At 48.9% G+C, this 25,936-nt stretch overlaps 1 protein-coding gene across 7 annotated transcripts in view; it reads left to right on the top strand.

Annotated features, from left to right (window-relative positions):
• Positions 1-25,936, top strand: part of SHANK1 (SH3 and multiple ankyrin repeat domains 1) — a 113,179-nt gene that overhangs the window by 62,780 nt on the left and 24,463 nt on the right. For all 7 annotated transcript variants that reach the window (XR_014518092.1, XR_014518093.1, XM_083469395.1 and 4 more), the window contains 4 exons: positions 1,307-1,382; positions 21,976-22,058; positions 23,474-23,598; positions 24,935-25,070. Coding sequence is in view for 5 of the 7 variants with exons in the window: in XM_083469395.1 (XP_083325521.1) it covers positions 1,307-1,382; positions 21,976-22,058; positions 23,474-23,598; positions 24,935-25,070 (420 nt within the window). In the remaining 2 variants the exon portion in view is untranslated. The remainder of the gene's footprint in view (positions 1-1,306; positions 1,383-21,975; positions 22,059-23,473; positions 23,599-24,934; positions 25,071-25,936) is intronic.

Here is a 25,936-nt window from a genome sequence, read left to right as displayed (position 1 = left end):
ATTGTAGTGTTGGCACCAGTCATAAAGTATTATTATTATTATTATTATTATTATTATTATTATTATTATTATTATTATTAATTTTGTAAGTAAGACTGCAAACCTAACTAGCCTGCACAGTTTTTTACTACCTTGCTAGGGCATGGCAGAGGAGGGCCGGAGAGATCCAGCCTTCCGGCAGCAGCCCAATACATTTGTATGCAGGGTCCAAGTAGGGGGTTTCCCTCCCGTAGCCGCCTGTTTGGTTTCTATGATGGGTGCAGAGGAGGAATGGTCCATCCGTAAGGCAGACTGAGATAGCTACCTCTGAAGGCAGAATCCATGGCAGACCTCCTCTACCACAACCAGAGATGTAAGGAGAAGCATCTGCATTAGCTTCCGGTTTTTGGAGCGTCATCAGAGACCTCTGCGCAGTTCCACGGGGTTCTCACGAGATCTCACCGCAACCTGGAGGCTACAACCTGTGGCGGGGGCAGCAAAGGAGGTTGCGTGGCAAATGCACAGGGCGGCACCTTCTCCTCTCGCCTCAGGCGGCAAAATGGAATGGGCTACCCCTGGGGTGGAGCACTCCACCAGCTCACTCGCTTGCCTGCATGGGAGTCCTTGTCACCAGTGACTACCAGTCATTGTAGATCCAAAGCTATATTACTACTAACTACAATACAGTTGTACCTTGGAAGTTGAACAGAATCTGTTCTGGGAGTCCGTTTGTCTTCCAAAACGTTCAGAAACCAAATGTTTGGAAGCTCCTGCAGCCAATCGGAAGCCGCAGAAGCCCTGTTGGACATTCAGCTTCCAAAAATAGTTTGCAAACCGGAACAGTCGCTTCTGGGTTTGCGGCGTTCGGGAGCCAAAAGCTTTGAGAACTAAACTGTTTGAAAACCAAGGTATGACTGTAATAACATGCCACCAGTGTACATATGTGCACATGTGTGTGCTAAGGACAACTGTAAAAGGCAACCTCACGGTCGCCTCCAAACACAAAAATTGGGGCTGTATTTTACTAGGGACAAATGCCAGACAATAATGGCTGCCCCTGGAAAATAGGGACGCATGCAGTCAGCTTCCCTTTGGCTCCTTTCCCCTCTTCTCTATGGTTGACACACTAATAGCTCCCCCTTTCTGACTGTCTCCCCCCCTTTGGACATGCCACCAGCTGCGCTGAGCTTGTGCTGCCGCTCACTGACTGCCAGAGGAACCAGCAGAAAGGACAGGAGGTTCCAAAGTTAAGAAGGAAGATGCTGTCTGTGTACCAAGTTCCCTTCTGCAACCCTAATCCCCACGCCTTCTCTGCTTTGCTTTACAGAGAGCCGCAGTGACAAAGCCAAGCGACTCTTCAGGCACTACACGGTTGGCTCCTACGACAGTTTCGATGCCCCCAGGTGAGTGGACGGTGATCCCAAGAGGTTAGGCAATCTGTGGTTGTGTGCAAGGTGGAATTGTGTTGAAATGTGACTATGGAAAGGTGCACAGAGTTTAAGTGGATTAACGGCATAAAGGCCACCCTTTCTGGTGACATCTTACTCATATCCAAATATAATCAGTTTCTGTGTGTTGTTCTTTAGACTCATGAAAACCCATACACTACCTCCAGTCCAAACAGCGAAGTTTTCTGATTTTTGTGAGTGAAATTCTAGGGCAGCCTCTCTATCTATGCTTGCAGCATCAAATCAATAAGCCATGAAATGCATGCGCAGCTTGCCTGTGAACACAGCCCCTTGCTGCCTCTTTGCGCATGTGGTGAAACAAACCAGAAAGTCACAGTTAAGCATAGCTTCCTATCATGTGAAAGCCAAGACAAATATGATGAACAGCTTCCAAACAAGCAAGGATGCAGTTCAAAATCGGCGTCTGAATCCTGTCTTCTTTGGGATTTTGCATAACAAGGAGCTATGAGTAACTCATGCTTCCTGGGTTGTTTTACTGCTCATGTAAAGAGAGGTAGCAAAGGATATGCTTTTGCATATCTTGGATTATTCAGCCAAGATCTGATCATGCAAATGTGGCTGTTGGGTCAGAAATAGGGCAAAAAACCCAAAGGATTTCAAGCTAATCGAGAGGAAAAAAGCTAATTTCAAAACTGTTGAAGGGGCAATCTTTTTTTGCAATTTTGCGGACAGTGGCTATAAGAGGGAATTATAACTAATTAACAAGTTGCTACTGATTATTAATTAACTAACGTTAACTTTTGGAAACATAAAATAAATTAACTTGCTCTTTGTGTTGTGGAAGCAAAGTATCCATGAGTTCAAGACAACTGGATATATTTATTAGGGATATCATGTGATTTTTCTGTTCTGTGGGCTTCAGGCCCTTCCAGACAAGAGCATCTCTGGGAATTTAGGTTGACGCAATTAAAGTGGATTTAAGCACTCTGTCGCCCCAGCACAACAAATCCACTTTGAAAAAGAAACAGACTTTTTCCGCCTAGGAGAGTGGCAAGGAAACGCATTGGAAAGTGTGAGATGAACATGTGATTCACAGAGGTGTGTAAACATCCTGCAGACAGATCAGAACAAATACCTGTACTCAAAACAGACCAGATATAATCTAACTTCTATATAAGATTTGTGAAAGCAAATCAAGATGAACACTCAATAAATAGGTCATCTGCAGGAGCCCACAGTGAAATTGGTGGAGGGGGGCATCTTTAGTATTTCCTCTGTGGCTTCTAGAACAGCTGCAACTTGAGACTGCTGAAGCTCATGAAGAAGAAGAAGAAGAAGAAGAAGAAGAAGAAGAAGAAGAAGAAGAAGAAGAAGAGGAACAACAACAACAACTACTACTACTACTACTACTACTTTTAGGAAGGCTTAGTGAGATTGCAAGCTATGCTCAGTCACCTGAGAGCAAGCCCTGTTGAACACAGTGGGACTTCCGAGTAATAGGGCATGGGATTGCTCTGTGAATAGGATTTGCTTCATACTTGGTATATAACAGTCTTTGGGAGTTGAGAAGGAACAGGTATTGATCTGCTTATTACGTTCCTCTGTAGCGTGTGGCTTGGCTCATTTGCCTGAGCCACATAGCGAATGGCTCAACAGGCATTATGGTGTGATGCGTTCGGTTTACTTTGGCTGACTGCTTACAGCAATGATGGCCAAACTTGGCCCTCCAGCTGTTTGGGGACTACAACTCCCATCATCCCTAGCTAACAAAAGCAGTGGTCAGGGATGATGAGAATTGTAGTCTCAAAACAGCTGGAGGGCCAAGTTTGGCCATTACTGGCTTACGGAATTCAAGAGTCTGAATTATTGAGAGTAAAGAGGGAACACACAGGAGGGGCACTAGTGCTTGTAATAAGAATGGATTGGATGGTTGTCTCATCCTCTGCAGCCTGGTGGTTCTGTCAGGAGTCTTTGAAGGCTTCACGGTGATTTCAAGTCAAAAGGTGGGATATGATAAAGTGGGAACCTCGTGACAAAGAAGATGAGAAGGAGTTGCTTGACAGTAGAACAGTCTCCCATGGGAGGTTGTGGACTCTCCTTCCCTTGGGGTTTTTAAGCAGAGATTGGATGGTTGGATGGCCAACTGTGATGGATGCTTTGGCTGAGATTCATGCCTTGCCTGGGGTTGGACTAGATGATCCTTCCAACTCCACAATTCTACAATTCTGTGGCTGCTTTCTACACACAAGTTTAAGGGGCAGTCATGTTTGTCTGCTGCAGTAATGAAGAGTACTGTGGCACTTTAAAACAGGGGTTGCTAACCCCCAGTTCAGGGGCTTGTGATCTGCCGCCGCCCCGAAGCCCCTCTCCCAAATTTTGGTGACGGCAGCAAAAAGAAAAACCAAATGAAGCAGAGACAAAGCTGGAATGGGAGGAAACCCCGCACACTGATGTGGATGGAAATTACCTCCTCCCCACTCATCAGATTGATAATTTAATTAGCGAAAAGATAGCAGTAAGACCCCTACTGCATGAATCACCTGAGGATTGCTATGGATTCATAGAACTGTCGTTGGAAGAGACCCTGAGGATCATCTGGTCCAACTCTGCAATGCAGGAATTTGCAGCTATCCCATGCAGGGTTCGAACCTGCAACCTTGGCGTTACCAGTGCCTCGCTCTAACCAACTGAGCTATCCAGGCTGTTTAGTGTGCATGTGAGAGATTGTGGGGTAGCCGCACCCCTTTGGGCCAAACCCAGTGCTGTTACTTGGCCCCTGGAGGATTGGCCAAGATGAATGGGGCCCAAAAGCCAAACAGGGGTAGCTTTAAAGACCGTCAGATTTATTATGACACAGACTTTAGGTGGACGAGAATCCACTTCATTCAAGGCAGCAAGCCCTAAGTGACTGTGATTAAAGGTTTTGTTTCCTGATTCCCATTGGACGGTTAAGCTGATTTTGCTTTACCTGCCTTGGCTTGAAACATGTTGGATTATGGGTAACGTGTGCATGCCTGTCAAAAAGAATAACATTTACTAAGAAACTGCTGAGGCCCCGTATGGATGGAAAGAATGCATTAGAAAGCCCGGAGTAGCATACATGTATTCCCATAATGGATAACAATGTCTTTTTAAGTTATAATAATTTTTATTAGTGGTAGTACTAGTAGCGGTGAGAGTGGTAGAAAGCATATTTCTGTGGCTAGATGCCTTACGGTTGGAGAAGGGAAAAAACAAAAGACTTCCCAGAAGCTAAAAATCTAAAGGATTTTCCTATTTTTCTTTTGTACTCCCCAAGTCCAATTGTAATCTGCAGTGCTTTTTTTCTAGAAAAAATAGGTGCCAGTACTCACCATGAAGTTGTTAAATGCCACACTTTTTAAGAACAACAACAGCAACAGCAACAGCAACAGCAACAAAAAGAGATGCCAGTACTGCATACCCTTGAGGATCCCCCTGAAAAAAGCACTGCCTATCTGTAACTATAAGCATCTGGTCAGGATGCTAGATCAAGTGGGCCACGGACCTGATTGACGCGGTTGGAGCTGTGGTCTAAACCACGGAGCCTCTTGGGCTTGCCGATCAGAAGGTCGGCGGTTCAAATCCCCGCAATGTGGTGAGCTCCCGTTGCTCTGTCCCAGCTCCTGCCAACCTAGCAGTTTGAAAGCACACCAGTGCAAGTAGATAAATAGGTACCACTGTGGCAGGAAGGTAAACGGTGTTTCTGTGCGCTCTGGTTTCCATCATGGTGTCCCGTTGCGCCAGAAGCGGTTTAGTCATGCTGGTCACATGACCCGGAAAGCTGTCTGTGGACAAACGCCTTGGCCTGAAAGCGAGATGAGTGCTGCAACCCCATAGTCGCTTTTGACTGGACTTAACCATCCAGGGCTCCTTCACCTTTTTACTTTGGCCTGATCCAGCAAACCTGTTTTATGATATGGCATGATAACATTTATTTTATATTATATTCAGAAAGAGAGACTACTGCTTTGCCATGCTCAAAACACTCGCTTAGATCATCTCAGCAATCTTTACATCAACCCAATAATGTAGACAGTAATGTACTATCCTTGCATTAAAAAGGTAAAGGTAAAGGGACCCCTGACCATTAGGTCCAGTTGTGACCGACTCTGGGGTTGCGGCACTCATCTCGCTTTATTGGCCGAGGGAGCCGGCGTACAGCTTCCGGGTCATGTGGCCAGCATGACTAAGCCGCTTCTGGCAAACCAGAGCAGCGCACGGAAACACCCTTTACCTTCCTGCCGGAGCAGTACCTATTTATCTACTTGCACTTTGACATGCTTTCGAACTGCTAGGTTGGCAGGAGCAGGGAGCTCACCCCATCACGGGGATTCGAATCACCGACCTTCTGATCGGCAAGTCCTAAGCTCTGTGGATTAACCCACAGCGCCACACTTGCATCCTGCCCCTCCTTCAGGGAGCTCAGAGCAGCATACAATATCATCCTATGCACACATTTTGCCCTTCTAAGAACCTTGCGAGGCAGGCCAGTCACTAGGCCACACATCCCATAAGACTCGTGAAGCAGGTCTGCCTCCTCAGGTCTAGTGCGATGCTCTAACCGCTATGTAGCACCAACTGTCCTGGTGGCTCGCCAATGGGCCAAACTAAATGTGGTGGCAGATCTGTGTGTCTAAACCTGGATCTGCTACAATCACATAAAAGGAACTGTTGGAGGGGCTGATTTAAGGAAGAAAAGAGGGTATGAGGAGAGCTAACCTGCCGCCACTGCTACAGATTACTTCCTTGGAACCCCTCTGTACTCACTAGGGATGGATGAATCTGTCGATTTTGGTTTCCCCCATTTTCCTGTCTTCAGTTCTCCACCTTTCTGCAGCAGCATGAAAATCCATCAGCATTTAGCGGAAGCATTTCCCGAAACACTTTCCCATGCAGTTTTCTCTAATGTACACTGTTTGCAAGCGACTTCCCCTAATATAATGCATCTTTGCATGCTCTTTTCACCAATACATGATTTTTTTGCACACACTTCACCTTTAAAATACAATTTTTTGTAGACGTTATTTGTCTGGAGAACTGCACCACACAGTTCAGAGAAGTGCAGATTTTGAAGGGTAGCTGTGTTTCAGTCCTCATATGTTTCAGGAATTGGGGAGCTTCATAATGAAACGTGAGCTGAACTTCATTTCTCCTATGCACCCATGCACTCCTTTTCCTTCTTAAACCTCCCCAGTTACGGCAGGTACAGATTTTAAACACCCAGACCTGCTAATGTCGCATCTACTTTGCCTCAGCTGCTGATTTAGGCAGATGCAGCTACTCTTGTTACATCTGGGGGCAAGAATATAAAGCAACTGGTCCTGGTTCTGCTTTTGACATATTCAGAAAACTCGGCTACTTCAGGTTTTCAGCTTTGTTAGGCACAAAACCCTGTGCAGCCACAAAGCTGGAGGACAAGGCAGTTTCAGCTCCTAAAATAAGCAGAAAGGCCTTTCTTTGCCTCTAAGTAAAGGATGGGAAATTTGTGGCCCTCCAGCTGACATCTGTCCCAGCCACCATAACCAATGGTCTGGGATAATGGGAGTTGTAGTCCAAACCAGGGCCAGCCCAAGACATTACGGCACCCGAAATGGCCTTCCCTCATTCCCCACCAGGAATGAAGGGGGTCATGGAAGATCTACATCAGGGGCAATGAGGGAGGGGGATAAAATGATTGGTGTTGAGATCTGCCGCCCCGGTGGACCCTGCCGCCTGAGGCTGCCGTCTCACCTCGCCTCACAGGTGGGCTGGCCCTGTGTCCAGCGACATTGTGAAGGCCTCAGGTTCCCCATCCCTGCCTCCCGTAAATGCACGAGTTCCCACTGCTTGGGCCACTGGCGAAATATCTCTGAGCTTCTGTCTCCTACATCTGGAGGAGGAGGAGCCCAGTTTTTCAGCTCTCTTATTAGACTAATTATGGTAGCACCCACCACTTCCAGATCGAGTTACATGAATCATTTACTCGGCACTTACAGTGCACAATGTGCTTTATTATCTTTACCTTGATTAGCCTCTCAAGAAGCCTGGGAGATAGATGGGGGACTGAGACAGAGCCACTTGCCCAGGGTCATCCCGTGGAGTGGGCTTTCTCAGCCGAAGGCTGCATACACATACATTCACAGCATATGACCTCCTCCCCACCCCCCATCCCAAAAGAATCCTGCAGGCTGCAGTTTGCTAAGGGAGCTGGGAATCGTAGCTCTGTGACGGGGAACTATGGTTCTCAGGGTTTTTTTGCGGGGGGGGGGGGAGCCACGTGTTATAAATGTATGGTATAGACACAGCCCATGTCCATGTTCCATATTCTGCCAGGCTGAGTCTGCAATCCACTAATTCAGAGGCTTTTGCCCTTAAACGCAGACTAAAAATATTGTAAATGCACTACAGTGGAGCCTCGGGTTACCCTATTTTTCGCCCTATAGGACGCACTTTTTCCCCTCCAAAAATGAAGGGGAAATGTGTGTGCGTCCTATGGGGCGAATGCAGGCTTTCGCTGAAGCCTGGAGAGCGAGAGGGGTCGGTGCGCACCGACCCCTCTCACTCTACAGGCTGCGCGGACCTCTCCGCAAGCAGCAGGAGCCAGCGCTGGGCTCCCACGGCTTGCAGAGAGCTGCCTGTTTGGGGGCTGGGGTGGGGGAAGCTCGGGCTTCCCCTGCCCCAGTCCTGCGCCTGGGGGGAAAATAATTTTTTCGCCTTTATTTCCCCCCCAAAAAACTAGGTGCGCCTTATGGGACAGTGCGTCCTATAGGGCGAAAAATACGGTAAGTACTTAATTCGTTCCGGAGGTCGGTTCTTAACCTGAAACTGTTCCTAACCTGAAGCACCACTTTAGCTAATGGGGCCTCCTACTGCCGCCGCACCACCAGAGCACGATTTCTGTTCTCATCCTGAAGCAAAGTTCTTAACCTGAGGTACTATTTCTGGGTTAGCAGAGTCTGTGACCTGAAGCGTATGTAACCTGAAGCATATGTAACCCGAGGTACGTTGAAACCACTCCCATTGTGCCACCATACTCAGCTCCTGTTGGAGTTACTGCATTCTCGGGATTCCCAATTGTAGACCTTTCCAAGTGTCCCTATTTTCCAGGGACAGTCCCGGATTTACAGTTTCTGGTTCGATCCTGGAATGTCCTGCTTTCCCTTAGGCCGTCCCTATTTTCATTGGAGAACTGTTAGAGGGTATGCAATTTCACACGCTCCTCTTTTCCAGTCCCGGATCTTGAAGGGAGCAAAACTGCAGGCCCAGAACCAACACCTGCCACTCTAGGGCAGTGGTTGAGACCCAGGCAGTGGCAGGGCCCACCTGCGCTGATGTCTTGCGGTTTGGCAGCCGGCCAGTGATGGGTGTAGCCTGGGGAGATTTCTGGGGGCCACACAGAGAGGCCTGGAGGGGCACATTTGGCCAATGCACCTGAGGTGTCCCATTCCTGTTTTTGCAGGAGTTTGAACCTGGGAAAACACCTATATTGAAAACACGTGATCTCTCCGTACTTCCTCAGATGCTAACTTTTGGGTTTTGTGGAACTTCTGGGGAGTTTTATTTTTATTTTTAACGCTGTAAAGCAGGAGCAGGGAAGCATTTTTTTTCAGCCCAAGGGCCGTCTTCCCTTCTGAGCAACCTTCATACAGTAGGCTGGTTTCTACACACACTGACACACCCTTGTATATCCTCCACCCAGGCAAGGAAAGGGCATCATCAGAGTTCAAGGACACATTCCAACCAGGCAAAAGCACTAGGGGTGCAAAGCAGGGCCTGTGAGGGGAGCAGAGGCGAATTTAGGGGAGCACGACTGGTTCAGTTGCAATGGGGGCAGATCTGCAGAATCATCACAGAGGGCGCCACAACAATGATTTAGAATGGAGCTTGAGAAGGCAGGGGGACTGAATTTTGGCATTGCACAGGGTGCCACTGAACTTTGAGATCTCAGAGTCCACCACTGCGGGGAGTGATTTGAGGAGGCTGTGTCCAGCTTGCAGAATAATTCCATCAGCCAGCTAGGAGAGGCCTGAAGGTCCACATTTGATCCCTGGACTTGAGGTTCCCCACCTATGTTTGTAGAGCTTTTAAAATGTGATTGCCTACCTGCAGCCTGAATTGATGCAACCCACTCTGCCGACTCCATACCCTCCAACATTTCTCCTGTGAAAATAGGGATACCCTATTCCATAATAAAATAATAATGATGATGATGATTTTACTATTTGTACCCTACCCATCTGACTGGGTTTCTTCAGCCACTCTGGATGGCTTCCAACATATATAAAAACTTAATGAAACATTAAACATTGAAAACTTCCCTATACAGGGCTGCTTTCAGATGGATAACTCCATACCCGCCAACATTTCTCTGATGAAAATAGGGACGTCCTAAGGAAAAGCAGGACATTCTGGGATCAAACTAGAAACCAGGACGGCTTTTAGAAATCCGGGACTGTCCCTGGAAAGTAGGGACACTCGGAGGGTCTGCAACTCAGGTCTCTCTGCGGAGAGCCAGTGTGGTGTAGTGGTTAAGAGCAGTAGATTCATAATCTGGTGAACCAGGTTTGATTCCCCGCTCCTCCACATGCAGCTGCTGGGTGACCTTGAACTAATCACACTTCTCTGAAGTCTCTCAGCCCCACTCACCTCACAGAGTGTCTGTTGTGGGAGAGGAAGGGAAAGGAGAATGTTAGGCGCTTTGAGACTCCTTCGGGTAGTGATAAAGCGGGATATCAAATCCAAACTCTTCTCTTCTTCTCTTACCCCTCATCCAGCTGGGCTGGTAGCAGCACTTGGCACCCCCAGGCAACTGCCTGGTTCCGAAAGTCTGGTGCGACCCACCGGCACTGATTCCTGCCTTAAACCCCCTCCCCCTGTTCACCCAACAGGAGGCAGCTACAAGGAGCCATTAAAATTTCCCACAATACCCTGGAGTTACACTCAGCTTGGCTCTGTGGGGCATTGTGGGAAAATTAAAACCAGTGCCGTCCAGTGCCACACCACAGGGTCTGATTAGTGGGAGGCTCACAGGCATGGGAGAAGACCCCCAAAGGACACTGTGGTGAGGACCCCCTCAAATCTGGAGCAGGCCTTGATGTGCCGACTCAAAGGCCTGGTGGAGCAGACGATTGCCACCCGCTAGCCTGCTTCCAGGCCCCATGAGCATTTCCCAGTCCCTGCAGCTCCAAATGGTTACTGGACTCTGTCTGTAGCTCCCCAGCCTACGCTTCTTAAATCTTGTACATATTACCGCTGTCTCAGTTTACAGGCCTCTTGTCAGCCCATAAATAAAAAGAACTGACAAGAGGTGGCAAACTTCCCAGGTAGATTAAAAGTCTGATGTAGACTCAAGGTTTCTTAAGTCCTCTCTGGGCACGTCTTAAACTGAAAACTTAAAAGCAGACTAAAGTAGTCCATTCTTAGAACCTGGCAAGGGCAAACCATACATTTAAAACCCCACAGGGAGGAAAAATGAGAATTTGAAAACAGCAGGTGGGGAGAGGATTAAGCACCTTCTCTCATTCTCCCTCACCTTAGATTTCATAGAATCGTAGAATTGGAAGGGACCCCCAGGGTCATCTAGCCCAACCTCCTGCAATGTAGGAATTGTGCTCTCAGCCATCCCTGGGTGGGCTCAAACCAGCAACCTTCTGGTTAACAGCCAGGCACACAGATCCGTTGCACCACGAGACTTCCTTGCTACCACTTCCCTAATATCAATCACAGTTTCTTAAGGGTTACTGGCCTATAGTTAACACACTTTTGTGTGTAACATGTAGTTTGCCCCGATCCTAATTGATACATCAGTTATACAATTGTCATCATTTATCTTACACTCTTTGACTTCCACACACATCCCTCGGTGAGGTCTTATTTTGTCCTTGTTAAGCTGCATCAACTTAATTACCACCCCTCTTTTACTTGTTTTAACTGCTGCTCATATATCTAACCCCACTTAGAAGCTTATCTGATTGTTATATTTCTTTAAATATCCACCATACTATTCCTACTCATCTTGATTCCTTATCTTTGCAGTCAACATTGCTAGCTCCGCATATTCTATTAGCTTAATCTGCCAGTCTATATTCGCGGGACTATTTTTTGTCCTCCCACCTTTTGACATAAATTATTCTGGCTGCTGTTATTGCGTAGAGGAAAAGACTAAGTACTTTCTTGGGTATTTCCCCCTCTACTGTACTCAATAAGAACATCTCTGGTTTCTTGGAACCCTAAACATCTTTTTTAGTTCTGAGTATATCATCTCCCAATATCATCTTTGGCTTTCTTGCACCCCCACCACATGTGTATAAATGTCCCTTCAATCTCTTCACATTTCCAACATAAATTGGTGATACACCCATCTTCTATGACTTAGTGCAGTGTTTCCCAAACGTTTTTGGGCAACGGCACACCTGTTTACTGAAAAAAAATCTCGCGGCACACCACCATTAAAGCCCCGCCCCGTGACGTCAGCGTGCAGCGTCACGCCGGGAGGGACGCACAAAAGTGAAAGTTTTTTCCCTCGGCAGCTCCTCTCAGCTGCGCTCAATCCGCCTCGGAGCGCAGGAGCGATGCCTCTCTCTGGCTCTCCCTCCGCGCAGGCTGAGGGAGGGAGGGAGGGGCGCGTGTGACCCGTCTCTGCTGGGAGACCAAACCCAGCGAGGCAGAGTCGCGCGGAGGCGCCCAGGCAGCGCTGCCGGCTGCGAGGAGGAGCGCCAGGCAGCAGCAGGAGGCGCGGCCTCTCCTCGCCGCCGCCGCCCCGCCTCTCGCCGCCCGACTCGCCCGCCTCCCTCCAGGCATCTCGCGGCACACCAGCCGATGTCTCACGGCACACTCGTGTGCCGCGGAACACCGGTTGGGAAACACTGACTTAGTGTAACCTCCACCCACCCACCCACCCACACACACACACCATGTACACTACCTCTACAATTCTGGCACCGGGATGACAGGCTTCTTTGCTCTCTCTTATGCCCATTGACCCTCTTTCACCAACAATGGTTGGTGCCCATGCAGACTATAGGGCTGAATGTAGGGAGACCAACAGGAGGTGGAGCCAGACCCAAGGGCAGGCAGAGCCACCCCAGCTGGCTGGGGACAGACTGAGGTTGGTGGGTCAGGGCTTCATTCGCCCTAATGGACTGACCTCTACTGTCATTCACCCTCTCCTGGCTCCATAAACAACAACAACAACAACAAAGAAAAAGTGCTAAGGTGAACAAGTACAAATGAAGCTTGTCACTTTGCTGGAGCCTTCCTGCTCTCCTGTCCGAAACCCTTTTGTTTCACCCCAAAACTAATATCATTACTGTAGAGTCAGCTCACATCCCCTACTCTAGTTTCCAAGCCATATGTTCCTCAACTCTCCTCCTTACTGTCCTGATATGCCCCAAATTCTGATCCATGTCCCCACTTGCCTCTGAAGGAGGAGGAGGAGGAGTTTGGATTTGATATCCCGCTTTATCACTACCCTAAGGAGTCTCAAAGCTGCTAACATTCTCCTTTCCCTTCCTCCCCCACAACAAACACTCTGTGAGGTGAGTGGGGCTGAGAGACTTCATAGAAGTGTGACTGGCCCAAGGTCACCCAGTAGCTGCATGTGGAGGAGCGGAGACATGAACCCGATTCCCCAGATTACGAGACTACCACTCTTAACCACTACACCACAATTCTGACCTCCTCCCCCACAACCCCAGCCATTCCCAGGACTGGCAGTTCTGCCCTCCTTTGTGACCCACATGCCACAGGGAACATCTCAGTGTTCTGATGGGTTTTTTTTTGTGCACGATTGGCTCCCTTCGTCTGTTCCGTCCCTCGGGCTCCTGCCTGTGACCCTCAATCTCAAACCACTGTCCTCCACAGTTCAACCTGCGCTCTGCCCCACCCTTCCCCATCGCCCTGGATCCTTCCATTTGGCTCTCCCTCCCCAGCAGACCCAGTTATTCCGAGCCTGTGTGCCGCAGATGCTCCGATTCGCACTGCGCTGTGTTTCCTTCTGTCGGCATATGTCCTTGAGCTCAGAAGGCAGGCAGTGCTTCCGAAACTGGGCTGGCTTTGAATCTGGAAACGGGAGCGCTTGATCCGGAGCTCTTGGCCGAGGTGCCGCCACGGAGGGTCTGCTCGCCCGTGCAGAAGCTCGCCCCTCCTTCTTCCCACCACGGGGCTCGCACGATTCCTGCTTAGGGTTCTTGGTGCCAAGTGGCTGGATAGGCCCAGAACCCCCTGGGGCAGTGGTCTTTGCCTGCAGCCAGACAGAGAAGATGGGTCATGCCAGGATGCCAGCGGCCACGTGAACCAGTTGGGCAGCACCATGGGGACAGATGTGACTGGGTGAGTGGCGTGGGTGTTAGACCAGCCAGGATGGGCAGTGTGTAACGGGAGTGCTTTGGTGGCAGGGAAATAATCAGCGCGCATCTCTCCCCTTCCCTGTTGTGACCCATTTCGCTTCACCTGTGTCCTGACCTGCTTCTGTAACGGGAATAAAATTTGAAGTGGGAGACTTGCTTGCTAGGGCAGGACAAGGTTCACCCACCAATGGGGGAGATAAATCTCTTGACTCCGAAGAACTAAGAAGCATAAGTCATGAGAAGGCAGGTGCAATCGTTGCGGGGAAGTGTGTGTTGAAGGAGAAGGCTGTTAGTTTTAGAGAGTTTGCACACTGTGCCTTGCAAAGAGCTGTGCATTGTTACTTCACCGCTGTGCGTGCCAAGTTCCTGAACGTTGTGTGCCCATGTAGGAGAGAAAGACTGAGAGCTTATGCACACTTGACGTTTTGTCCCATTTATCCTGCCCAGGGGGCAGAATAGTTTTAGTTTTATACTGCGGCAGCAGTTGCTCCCACCTTCTGTATTGTGTCAGAAATAGGCAGTTAGTTTCCCCTTCATGCTGACCTCTTGTGAATCACCTTTAGCCACTGCTTAACATTAGGCTCTGAATTTATGAGGGCAAACCTGCAGCTGAAATATTGCAGAGGGGAAAGCAGCCTTGGCTGGGTGGGCAGGATGAGAGAGATTAAGAGAAGTAACATGTCCAGAGGAGGAAGGGTTAAGCACACACACACACACACACACACACACACACACACACTGCTTCTCTTCTCAAAATGGGCCTCTTTTTCATTTCTTTTTTATTTTCTATCTTTCCTTCCTTTTATTTCTTTTTTAAAAACTCTTAAGCCTTTATCACATGCATCTGCAAGTAACATTCAGTTTGCCCCCATCTGATGAAACAAACATCACCACAGGTAATGTGTCACTCTAGTTCAGTGTGTGTGTCACCTTATCGAGATCGTTCAAACATTACTGACCTTGTGGCAGTGTGCCTTTTGCATACATATCAATATCATGTCCCTGTACATACCAGCAGTCTGAAAAATAGCATCTCCTCCCTCCCCCAATCAACTTTTGTGGCTATAGGAATGTGTGCATTTATTTTTAAAAATATATCACAAGAAGTGTTGAAAAGTATCTAATTTGTCTGATCTACAGCACAGCTACTTGAGTGAACTTCTGCCAACTGGGGGTGGGGGTGGGACATGTGGGGCTGCTTTCAATGACATATATTGAGGGTCTTGGTGGCTCAAAGCCTTTGCACTGAAGTTTAGCCTTGCTTAGTGATAAGCAATTTGTCAAAGACTTTTATGCACTCCAGAGAAAGATATCCTTTTCCTTGTTCTGTTATGTTCTCTAGGACTGCCCCCCCAAGCAACTATCTGTGTAGCCTATCATGCAAATACCGTATGAACTATTGTGCAGCCTTGCAAATATATCTGTGTAAGTTATTATCTTGTTTGTAGGCGCCTGTGTTAGACATTTGTGACCTTTATAAAAAGAGCCACTTTTTGTAAAAGGAACACCTTCACGGAAATTTCCTAGAGGAAATTCTTTAAGGTGAGCTGGACGATTGCTCTTCACAAGCCTGCCTGCTTGTATGTGTGAGTGTGCAAATGCAAAGATGACTAGCCGTACATGAAGAATACTAGCTTATTTTACATGTCTGTGAGAGAAAGATGGTGGGCGGGTGGGGCGATGGTGCTGTTCTGCAACTCGAAGGATGCTACAGAGAGAGTTGCATGATGGTTGGGAAGATGAAGCACAACCTTACCTGCAAAGGTTAACTTATAAGCTCCTCTGAATTCAGCACAGCAAACTCCCAAGTAAACTTTCACAGGGCACCAACGCTGTGTGCTAAGAAGTAACGCTCACTCACCAAAATTGTATTCACTGCCAAGTTATGCTGATATAAAGTCTGTGTGTGTGGTCCTATTCACAGTTTTGCTTGGAGGCAAATCCCATAGAAATCACTGGTACTTGTAGCTTTATCCTGAGCTTGCGTACTCTGAAGTAAGGGTGAATTCAGGTGCACCCTATGATGTATATGGAATGTAACGTTTAAAGGGATTTGGGACTGTGATGGGCTCCGGTGTTCCTGAATGAAAAAGCAGCTGTCAAAACCTTGCTTGCTGAAAACATGGCGGCAATGGAGCCATTCATGCATTTGGGGTCACCCTGTCCCACTCATTGCTGATTTTCTATCCAAGGCTCCCTTCTTCCCTGAAGGGGAGCTGCAGCTGGTACTGGTGCCACTGCTTAAGGGAGAGTTGCCTAGCCCCAAATGCAGCTATGGCACCAGGAGCAGGGGACTAGATAAAGATTCCCTTCTCCAAACAGCTGCCCCAATTCCAAAGGCAAATCCATTTCCTCCTGTGGCTGTTCCTATAGGGACCCGTCATCCAATGCTAAAAATCCTACTGTTGGGAGAGAGGAAACCTATTTATACAGTGATCCTAGAGCCTTTTGACAGGAGGACTCAAGTGAGAGAGGGGATCATAAGGGAGCTCTTTCCAGAGAGATGGAGCCAGCTGTTCAGAAAGTGAGCCATTGCCTAGACCTAAAATGCAGTTTTGTCACGGAGTGGAAAGGCAACCGTAGCTGGCTTGGCCTTGGTGGCTTCTATTTCCACAGGGCAGTGGCGTAGCGTAGGGGGTGCAGGGGGGGCCGGCCGCACCGGGCGCAACATCTGGGGGTTAGGGGGCGCAAATCCACGGGTTAGGGGGCGCAAATTACTTGCCTTGCCCCGGGTGCTGACAACCCACGCTACGCCACTGCCACAGGGTATCCTCTCATATGGAACAAGCCCTGCTGGTTTTGACTAAGGAAAGGACATTCAGTCTAGCATCCTGTTTCCCATAATAGCCAGCCAGATGCCTCTGGAAAACCCACAAGCAGAACATGCTTATTGCCGCCACCCCCAGCGGATAGAGGCTTCTTCCTTTAACTACCGTAGCCAATAGCCACGGATAGTCTCATCCTCCGTAACTTTGTCTAATCCCCTTTTATGGCCATCTAAGATAGCGGCCCTCGCTACTTCTTGTGGCATGGAGTAACAAAAAACATGAATGAGGTGTTGGGGTGAAGAAGGGCCCATTGGCTCGTCTGTCCTGCCTCCTCTGTTGTCATAGGGTGATGCTTTCCAACTGATCAGGTGGAGCGCAAAACAGTCTTAATTGAGGAAGGATTTGTCTTGGGGGGGTGTGCGTTTGTGGTGGGAGGGGGAAGACCATGAGCATCATGTCTCTTGCAGCCTTTACTTTATCAAAAGAGAGGTGCCCGAACTCATGCTTCTCTCGTGTGTGTGTGTGTGTGTGTGTGTGTCGGGTGCACGTGCGCTCTGCTTGCGGCTACTCGGCGCCAGGCGCTCTGCACATGCTCAGAGGCGCGGGGCTCCCTCTCGCCGCTACCCACGACCGACCGAGAGGTTGAGCCAGCTGGGCCAGCCAGCCAGCCAACCATCCGGCCGGCCTGCCCGCTTCCTGCAGTGCCGCGGCATCGCCGGGTGCTCCTGTGCGCAAGGGGTTAAGCAAGCGTGCCGGCTGGTCGGCGTGCGCTCTCCCGCTCGCTCCGGCGGCGGCGGCGGCGTTGGACTCGGCTCCTGCTGCCAATGAACAAGGCCGGCAGGCCGGCCTGCCCGCCAGCCCCCCGCTCTTCTTCTGCTCCGTCGTCGTCCTTTCCTTGCTTCCTTCCTTCCTTCCCGCGGTGCCATGATGTGAGTATGGTGCAGCCCTCCCGCCGCTGCTGCTGCTGCCGCTACTGCCGCTATTGCGCCCCCCGCCCGCCTCCCCATCCCACCGCGCGCCCCTAGAATGTGGCTGGGCCCCACGGCGGCGGCAGCGGCGGCTGGGGGCCTGGGATCAACGGCGGCGGCGGCGGAGCCATGGCCCGCTACGACGGCGGCGGCGGGAGCCAGCAGCAGCAGCCGGCCCTCTCGTCCAGCTGGCCGGCCCTGGGGCCCCGGCGCCGGAGCGTCTGGTACATCTACAGGTACGGTCGGAAGAGGAGCAGGAGGAAGCGGAGCAGCCATCGGCAGGCACGGCCGTGGGGCCCTGGCCCGTGCGGCGGCAGCGGCGGCGGCCTCCCAGCCCAGCGGAGCCGGCCCCCATTCATGCCTCGCGGGCCCCCTTCCCCGGCGCCCCATTCATCCCTTCGCCTCGCGCCCGCCCTCCGCAGCCCATTCACGCCCGCGCACCCGCCCGCCATTCATGCAGCCATTCAGTCAGTCATCCAGCGCCGCTGCCGGCTCCCAGCTCGCGCCCTCCGCGCACAACGCCTCCCCCGCTCCATGCATCCGGCCATTCAGCCTGCGCGCGCCCGCCCGGATTGATGGATGGATGGATGCGAGTGGGAGCCACGGGGGGACGATGCTGACGGTGTGTGATGGGTTGAAGGTGCTTGCCAGAGAGATTAGGTATGTGAGCGCGCGCGCGCGCGAGGCAGCGAGGGAGAGTCGGGGGGGGGGAGAGATTAGCATGCCTCTTACGGAGAGAGGTGTGTGTGCCTGTTTTTGAGAGGATTGCGCGCGTGTGCGCGCGCAGTGTGCGTCAGTGAGGGCTTGTGTGTGCGTGTGCATGCATCTCTACATACGGGTCGGGGTGTGCTGTGTGTATGGTTAGGTATTCGTCTACACGGTTTGTGTGCCTCTGTATGGCTGCACAGAGAGCGTCTGGGAATGATTTGTGCAAGGTATGCATGGTAGTGCCTCTGTGTGCATGAAGATTCTTGAGGGTGGGAAACGACATGGGTGTAGACTCTCCGTGTACACTGTGAAGTGGCTGTGGGTGCTTATGTGTCTGTGAAGTTTGAATGTGTGTGTATGTGTGTGCACATCTGCATGGGCGCCATCCGCTGCATACAGCTTCACTATTGAATAATGCTGCCGTCATAACTGTATTGTGCCCTGAGATTACGGTGGCTGAGGAGTTCTGGGAAGCAAAGTATTGTATGTGTGCATGTGCCTCTCTATGATGTATATGTGTTAATGTCTGGTCTATGCATATGCACAGAGCTGTGTGCTGGTAAGCAACACACATGCATTCTGGATTATGGTTTGTTCTGTTCTTCATAGTAACAGCCTGACCCTGTGGAGCATGATGTGCTATATCCTCTACACATACTAAACAACACTCCTTCCAAGCATGTGCATTGGTTATGTACATGTGTAGTGATATATCTTTGTGACAGTCTGTTGCATGCAGACAGTTTTACATACAGGTTTGTTCATGAGTATAGTATGTTTTAAATGTGATCCTCCTCTCCCTACCCCCCAGTTCACCTTTAACATCCATATGAAAATTTGTGCAGTTGCACGTTGTGGTCTGTGGATCCAAATGTATATATTTGGTGCATGAACATAAGCTTAACTTACTGTGTGCATACAGATTACTGTATACAGAGTCTGCATTGACTTGTGAACATTTGAGCATAACATGCATGCTTCAACGCATGCTGTCACATTTATCGTATCGGCGTGTTAACCCTTGAATACGGTACACCAGTCCCTGCATATATTATATCTAACGGAATAAGCCATGCACTTTTTAATTGTAAGATTGAGCTTCCAAATCCCTTTACAGTTACACTGCAGTGTTGAAAACTGCAGCTGTGTGCAGCTAGGTTTAGTTGTATCTTGGATTGGGCCTGTGAGGATAAGGAACAAAAGGGAGATCTTTCCAAGGCCTTGTTTGGCCATGGGTTTCTGCAGAGAACTCATATATGTGTTAAATATATGTTAATGTTATGATACAATGATCTCATCAAAGGAAAACTGTTCTGTCACTTGCAGTTTGCTACCTTAGGGTGCTGGGTCCAGGTGTCCAAAATGCTGGGGGGGGGGGGGAGAGGTTTTTGCTTCTGTAAAGCACTGTTGCGATAAGTGCCCTCGCTTCAGAAGATGGGACTTGGAGCAAGAAATGTGAGCCGCTTCCCTGTTTTTGTTCCTTTCCACTGGTTGGGTGCATGTGGATCGCTAGAATCTCACGGGTTCTAACCTCGAGAGGGTTGGCCTTGAACTAAGATGCTTGATAGTCCTTTCTCTCATGCTTCTCTCCCAGGGATATTCTGTGCAGGATTACGATGGGGACCGGGAGATGGTGTGGGGTTTTTTTTTTGCTTGTGCCACTTATACTTGGAGGTACATGGAAGCCCAAAGTGTCAGTCTAGCACATGACGAAGGTGCATTGTTTTGGTTATTGGGTGGCATTAGAGACGCAGTAAATAAATATACTTTGGAAGTATTTGGGGTGCTGAGCATTGCTGTGTTTCAGGTGGGGATTAGATTTATACAAGGTGTGAGGATGTTATCACCATGCATGTACATGCTGGGGCTCAGGAGTTCACTCGTGAGCATGGTAGCTGTGCTCTATGTGAGATGGTGTCTGTTCACTTGCCACCGCTTTCCCAAGTCTGCTCTGTATCCAGGAAATCTCCTTCTGTCGGCAGCATTGCTATCTGTGGGTGTGGCAGCATCGCACATTTCTGTTCACTGCGTGTTGCTTGTATGTGTTCGTCTGCCAGTCAAAAATGTGCTTAAAAAGAGCACATCTCTTACACACATACCTCCTAACTGTGTCCAATATGGACTGTGCGCGTTTCTCTTTCTAATGCTTTGTGCGCATTGAATAGCACCTGTGGTGCGCTAAGGGTATGCTTTCTACAGACTCAAGTAAATATGGGATAGGTTAGCGACCCACCAGATCAAGCTGCTCACCAGCCGCATGTATCGTGTGGCCTGCTAGATGCTTTGATGGTCTTCCTGTTTCTGCAGTCCTGGCAGGCAACAAAAAGAGGTTTATTAAGTCCTTGGTGGCACATGACCTGTGGGCTAAGTTTGGCTCAGTGGACCTGTTGTAGAGACTGCTGTGGGTGCATGTTGTAAGGCCTGTAACTGGGATCCATGATGAGGGAAGTAACATATGGAAACTTGGAGGAATGCTGTCAGGGCAGCTGGAGTGGCAGTGCTTGTGGTTATTGACTAGAATTGTAGGATTGCCAAACAGGGAGCTCCTCCTGCTGTCTGTTTCCCTGTCAGATTGCTGTCAGCAGTGAACTCTGGATTCTTTGGGGGGTGGAGAGGTTGATAGTACCAGCACAGTGAAGCCTGCAGAGTACTTTTGTCATATCCAGTGAACTGGATTTATGGCTGTGTGCCATTCTAACCACACAATGCTGTGTCTATCAGCAGCAGGCACTGCATTTTCAGTTTTGCAGTACTGTGAAGTGGTTATATTTGTAGTGCCTGAAGCCTGTGCAGTACTTGTGGTTTTTGTATTTGCAGCTAGAATAAATGGCTGCCTGCACTTTGGCACTCTTTCTGCAGTACTAGATAGGGTGGCTGAACAGTGGGCTTTATATTTGCAGTACTGCTCCAGACTTGCAGTAGGCTCTGGATTTGAATGTGCCATGTGCACTGGGACTATGCAGCTTGTTCTGCATAACCTATGCCAGTTTGATGCAGTGCCAGTGAGCATACATGGTATATTTTGTGTTGCAGAAGTGTTGCCCTGTGCAGTAAGCCCTATTTTCTCTGTGTTGCTTGTAACAAAGTTGTGCAGTGGACACTGTATTTGGAGTATATGTCTGTGCAGTGTTTTCTGTACTAGTCATGCTGCTTTCCTGTGTGCTAGATTTGCACTGCTACAGCACCATGCAGTGTATATTTGCAATGCAAAGACTGTGCTTTGCTTTTTATAAATTTGCTGGCAAAGCTGTAGATAGCGAGCACTGTGCAGTGCATTCCAAGGGGGTAATGGGTATATTCTGTGCACTGACATCTGTATTTGCATTGAGCGTGTGCTGCTTCTATCAGATGTTGTGTAGTGTCTTCTAGGTTTCCAGAACCTAAGCCCTGTAGACCAGGGAGGCTTTGCACTTGCATTTGCAGTGCTAAGGCCTCCTACAGCAAGAACAAGTTCAGTGCTATTTCCCTTTGCATTGACCCTGTTTGCCCTTTCAGAACCTTGACAATGCGCTGCCTCCTCTAGCGGGTTCCATTGTTAGTGTGCAGTAGGTGCCATATTTGCAGTATCAGAACTTTATCCAGCAATGGAAAGGGGAAGGAAGAGAGATCTGGAGCCAGCAAGTTCTGCAAACCAGGTGCACCATGGATTTCCTGCATGAGTGATGCTGTGTTAGCAGTGCGGGGCAGTGTATTACGCTCTAGTTATTCTTTGTACATTGGAAGAGTGTCTGAGTCGGGAATTCCCATTGGAATGTGGCTGCCTCCTAACCTGTCCTGTTGTCTCTTTCCTTTGCAGTGACTACATCATTAAAGAGAAGACAGTGCTGCTGCAGAAGAAGGACAACGAAGGATTTGGCTTTGTGCTAAGAGGGGCCAAGGGTGAGAGGGGGAGTTAGCATCACTCTTGGACACTAGGGCCACCTCTAGCCATTGGCTGGCTGTCAAAGGAGCCCAGGTCTACACTGCCCGCCTGCCCACCTCCACTGCTTTCCCCTGCTTCAGAGCACATGAGCAAGCTCAAAATCAGTTAATGAAGATTGGTGACTGCTTAATTGGCTGTGGCCATTCTTATAGTAGGTTGGGGAAATGGTGGGAGAGTTGATAGGAGGCTGATAGCCTGGGAAGATGGGAGTTGCAGTCCTGCAACATCTGAACAACCAAAGTTCTCCTTCTCGGCCTAAAAGAAACAGTGCCAGAAGGTGCGGAAATGGCTGAAAATTGATCCGAAAGGCTGGGTACAAGGTGCTACTACCCATAGTGGAAAATTTGGTTTTCCAGGAGAGAAAGCTAGGCTGGCTCTGGATATTTGGCTTTCCTTAAGCTAGAGAGCCAGGGTGTAAGCTGTGCTAAAAAATGACAGGCACTGGGGCTGACCTTCACCTTGCAGAGATGACCTTGATGTAGAAACCTGCCCCCTAGCCCCAGATGTGTGTGGCAAGGGCTGGTCATGGCCTTGAGGGGGAGAATAGTGCTTTGCACACACACAGAAACAGTGTTTGAAATTAGCCAGGCACTAGGCGCATTTTGCACCTGGCTTTCAAACACTTGTGACCAAGTGAAGATGTGTGGGAACCAGGGTGGTGCCTGACATCACCACCATCTGGAGGTGCAGCCTGGGGATTATTGAATCTGGACTATTTACATACACTAATACCCCATCCTGTAGAATTCTATCCATTATATTTTATCTGCACAACCAGAATGAATTTATGGAACCAAAATGCTTTTTCTGTGCAGCCTGAGCATGAGCACTCACCATTAGGGAAAGAGGTTTGAATAGGCCAAAATATATGTGAACTGTGCCTGGATGAAGTGGCTTTTCTTCTTTTAAGTTCCCAAAGCTAGCTCAAGGTTGTCATCTGAACTAGCCAGATGTTTAGCTGAGAATCAATCACAGCCATTCCATCATTTGAAAAATAAGACTTTGGATCCATCTTGCCCCAAAATGGCAACTAGGCATTCTGCGTTGGCGATTGTAACCTTGGTTTAAGGAGCCATTTGGCGCCTAGCTTATATATCTGAGTTTCTGACACTGCTCAGAAGCGCCGACTCTGTTAAACACTTCCCAAGCTCCACCGCTCGCTCCAGACTTTGGAAAACAAGGGTCTTCAGATCTGGGATTTGAAACGAACGGTGGTTTGTTTTCACAGAGAGGAGGTGTCACAGAAATGCCAAGCAAAGCCGTGATCCCCTGTGTTGCCCTCCTGCTGCCACCCCACTCGCTTGCCCACCCCAGCCTGGCAGGTGCTTATGTAGCTCCAAGGGCGTCACTTAACACACCTCTCTCTTTACAGCGCAGACCCCAATTGAGGAGTTCACACCCACCCCTGCTTTCCCTGCGCTGCAGTACCTGGAGTCAGTGGATGAAGGGGGTGTGGCCTGGCAGGCTGGTCTCCGCATGGGGGACTTCCTCATTGAGGTAATGGTTTGGCAGACTTGCCTCTGTGCTGCTCTTGGGACTTTTCACAAACTCTTGTGCTACACTTGTGTTGCATGGGGAGGGTGCACATGAGCGCATGAGTGCTTCCTTGGGTATCTGCACTGGGCTCGCACATTTAAAAGCAAGTCCGCGCCATTGCATGGCCTGTGTTGTTTTTTCTAATTGCCAGTTTCCAAAGCTTCCTTATGTTTTCCAGGGTTTCCCCTCGCTGAACATACAGTGTTGTAGCTTTGATGGCCAGTTCTATTTTTGCTTTAAAAATAAATAGGCATTTCACGAAGAAACTAGCCTGAATGGCACATAATGCTGCAAAGGTTTGGCTTTTGTTAGGACTTTGCAATTATGTTATACGTACCACCACCACCACAATCCTCTGATTTAGTCGTAAGAACACCAGAAGTGCTCTGTTGGGTCAGACCCAAGTTTCATTTTCCCACAGTGATCAGCAAGATCCTGCTGGGGTGCCCACAAGCGGGGCGTGAGGGCAGCAGTATTTCCCTGTTCTTGCTCCCCAGTGACTGGAATTCAGTGGCATTTTTGCCCCCGGAGATGGAAAATAACAGACCGTAGCTGCCGCGAGCCTCCCCAGCCTTAAAGTAATGGCTAACTCACTCCTACTTGTGTGTTTCATTCTAGCAATGAAGTCCTTTCCTGAATCAACTGTTAATCAGTTCTCTTGGGTGATCCTGAGTTCCTGTGTTATATGAGAGGTTGCATCCAGGTTTAGGCTGCAGCGACGGCCCCGCTAACTTGGGAGTTAATTCAGTGGGATGCCGACAACGTAAACAACCTCTGAGTAGGTTAGGATTGCAGCCTTAATCCTACTTCTGAGTTGACTTGTTGGAATCACTGGGGCTTAAGTTTGTCTGCTCTGTGCTAAGTGCGACTAAACCTGGACCCCAACCCATTTGTATGTTAAGTTTGCATCCCGCCTTTCTGCCAAGTGGTGCTCAAGGTGACTAACACTGCCGATTCGGCATTTTGTTATATTTTATTGTAACGGCAATGAAATGCAAAGTTAAGAGGTAACAAGGCAAGTGAAATATCAATGAAATCAATTTTTGAAAAGACCAGTAAGCTTCTACATAATTACAGCTCTGCTTATAGGAAGGCCTAAGTTAAAATGAACTTGCCTGCTGGCAGAAGGTCATCTGAGACATGGCTATACAGGTCTCTCTTGGCCAGGCATCCCAAGACCTGGGGGAAGCCACCTAGAGGGAGAGTCCTCTGGAGAGTTCTTGCTAAATGGTTCAGAAGTTGCCCCACTGCTTCCATCCCAGCCTGCACTGCTTTAACCATCAGCTCTCCCCTCCAGGTCAATGGACAGAACGTAGTGAAGGTTGGACACCGGCAGGTCGTCAACATGATTCGGCAGGGCGGAAACAACTTGATGGTGAAGGTTGTCATGGTGACGCGGAATCCGGAGATGGAAGAGGCCATGAAGAAGAAAGGTACCACCGCAGTGCATTCTGGGATGGTGCTTTGGGTTTTTTTAAAAAAAGAAGGGGGGGGATATGTTGTTCAGAAGTTAAAGCTGGGAAAGCTCTACTCTTGAAATCTTCTCCAAGTTGGAGAATGGGACCTACTGGGGCTTAGAAGCAGGAACAGTAAGTCCCAGAGATGGAAAGAAGATAAAGTCCCTACCAGAGAAGAATGGCAGATTAAGATGATGGATTGTGCCGAAATTGCTAAAGTGACCGGAAGAATCAGAAATCAGGAAGACCAAAATTTTAATAAGGAATGGGGGAAATTTATAATTCATCTTAAAAACCCTTGTAAACAGCTAAAAGCGTTAGTAGGCTGGGAATAACACTTGTAGTTTAATGGTGAGTTTTGGACATAATGGAGAGGTAAAAGATTTGGATTATCATAAAAGATGCAGGAGGAAATGACTAACAATATGATCCACAAAGGGGAGGAGGGAAGTCCAGGAGATTCTTTGGAATCTTGTTTTTATGTTGTATGTTGGATATGTGATTGTAAAACTTTAATCTGAAAACCCAAATAAATAAAAATTTAAAAAAAGAAGAAAAAGCAGGAACAGTAAGTCCTCTCGAGGGGGAGTTTGGCTATTTGGCTTCAGGGATTTTGAAAAACAAGGTGGCAGCAATCTCCTGAGGAGAAAGTTGAGTCTCACGGGCTTGAGAGGCGCGACTTGCCATTACTCTGGATAGAGTACATGTTATGCATGCAGAATTCAGTCTCTGGCAAACCCAGGAAAAAAGAGGCAGGTGATGCGGTGCCCACTGCCAGTCAGAGGAGCCGATTCTGGATTCAGTGGGCAAGTAGGCTGACCCGGGATAAGGCACCCTAGCTA

The sequence above is a fragment of the Podarcis liolepis genome, assembly GCF_965112155.1.
Source record: "Podarcis liolepis genome assembly, chromosome: 13".
Classification (NCBI taxonomy): domain Eukaryota; kingdom Metazoa; phylum Chordata; class Lepidosauria; order Squamata; family Lacertidae; genus Podarcis; species Podarcis liolepis.
This window is presented reverse-complemented; position numbering and strand designations above follow the sequence as displayed.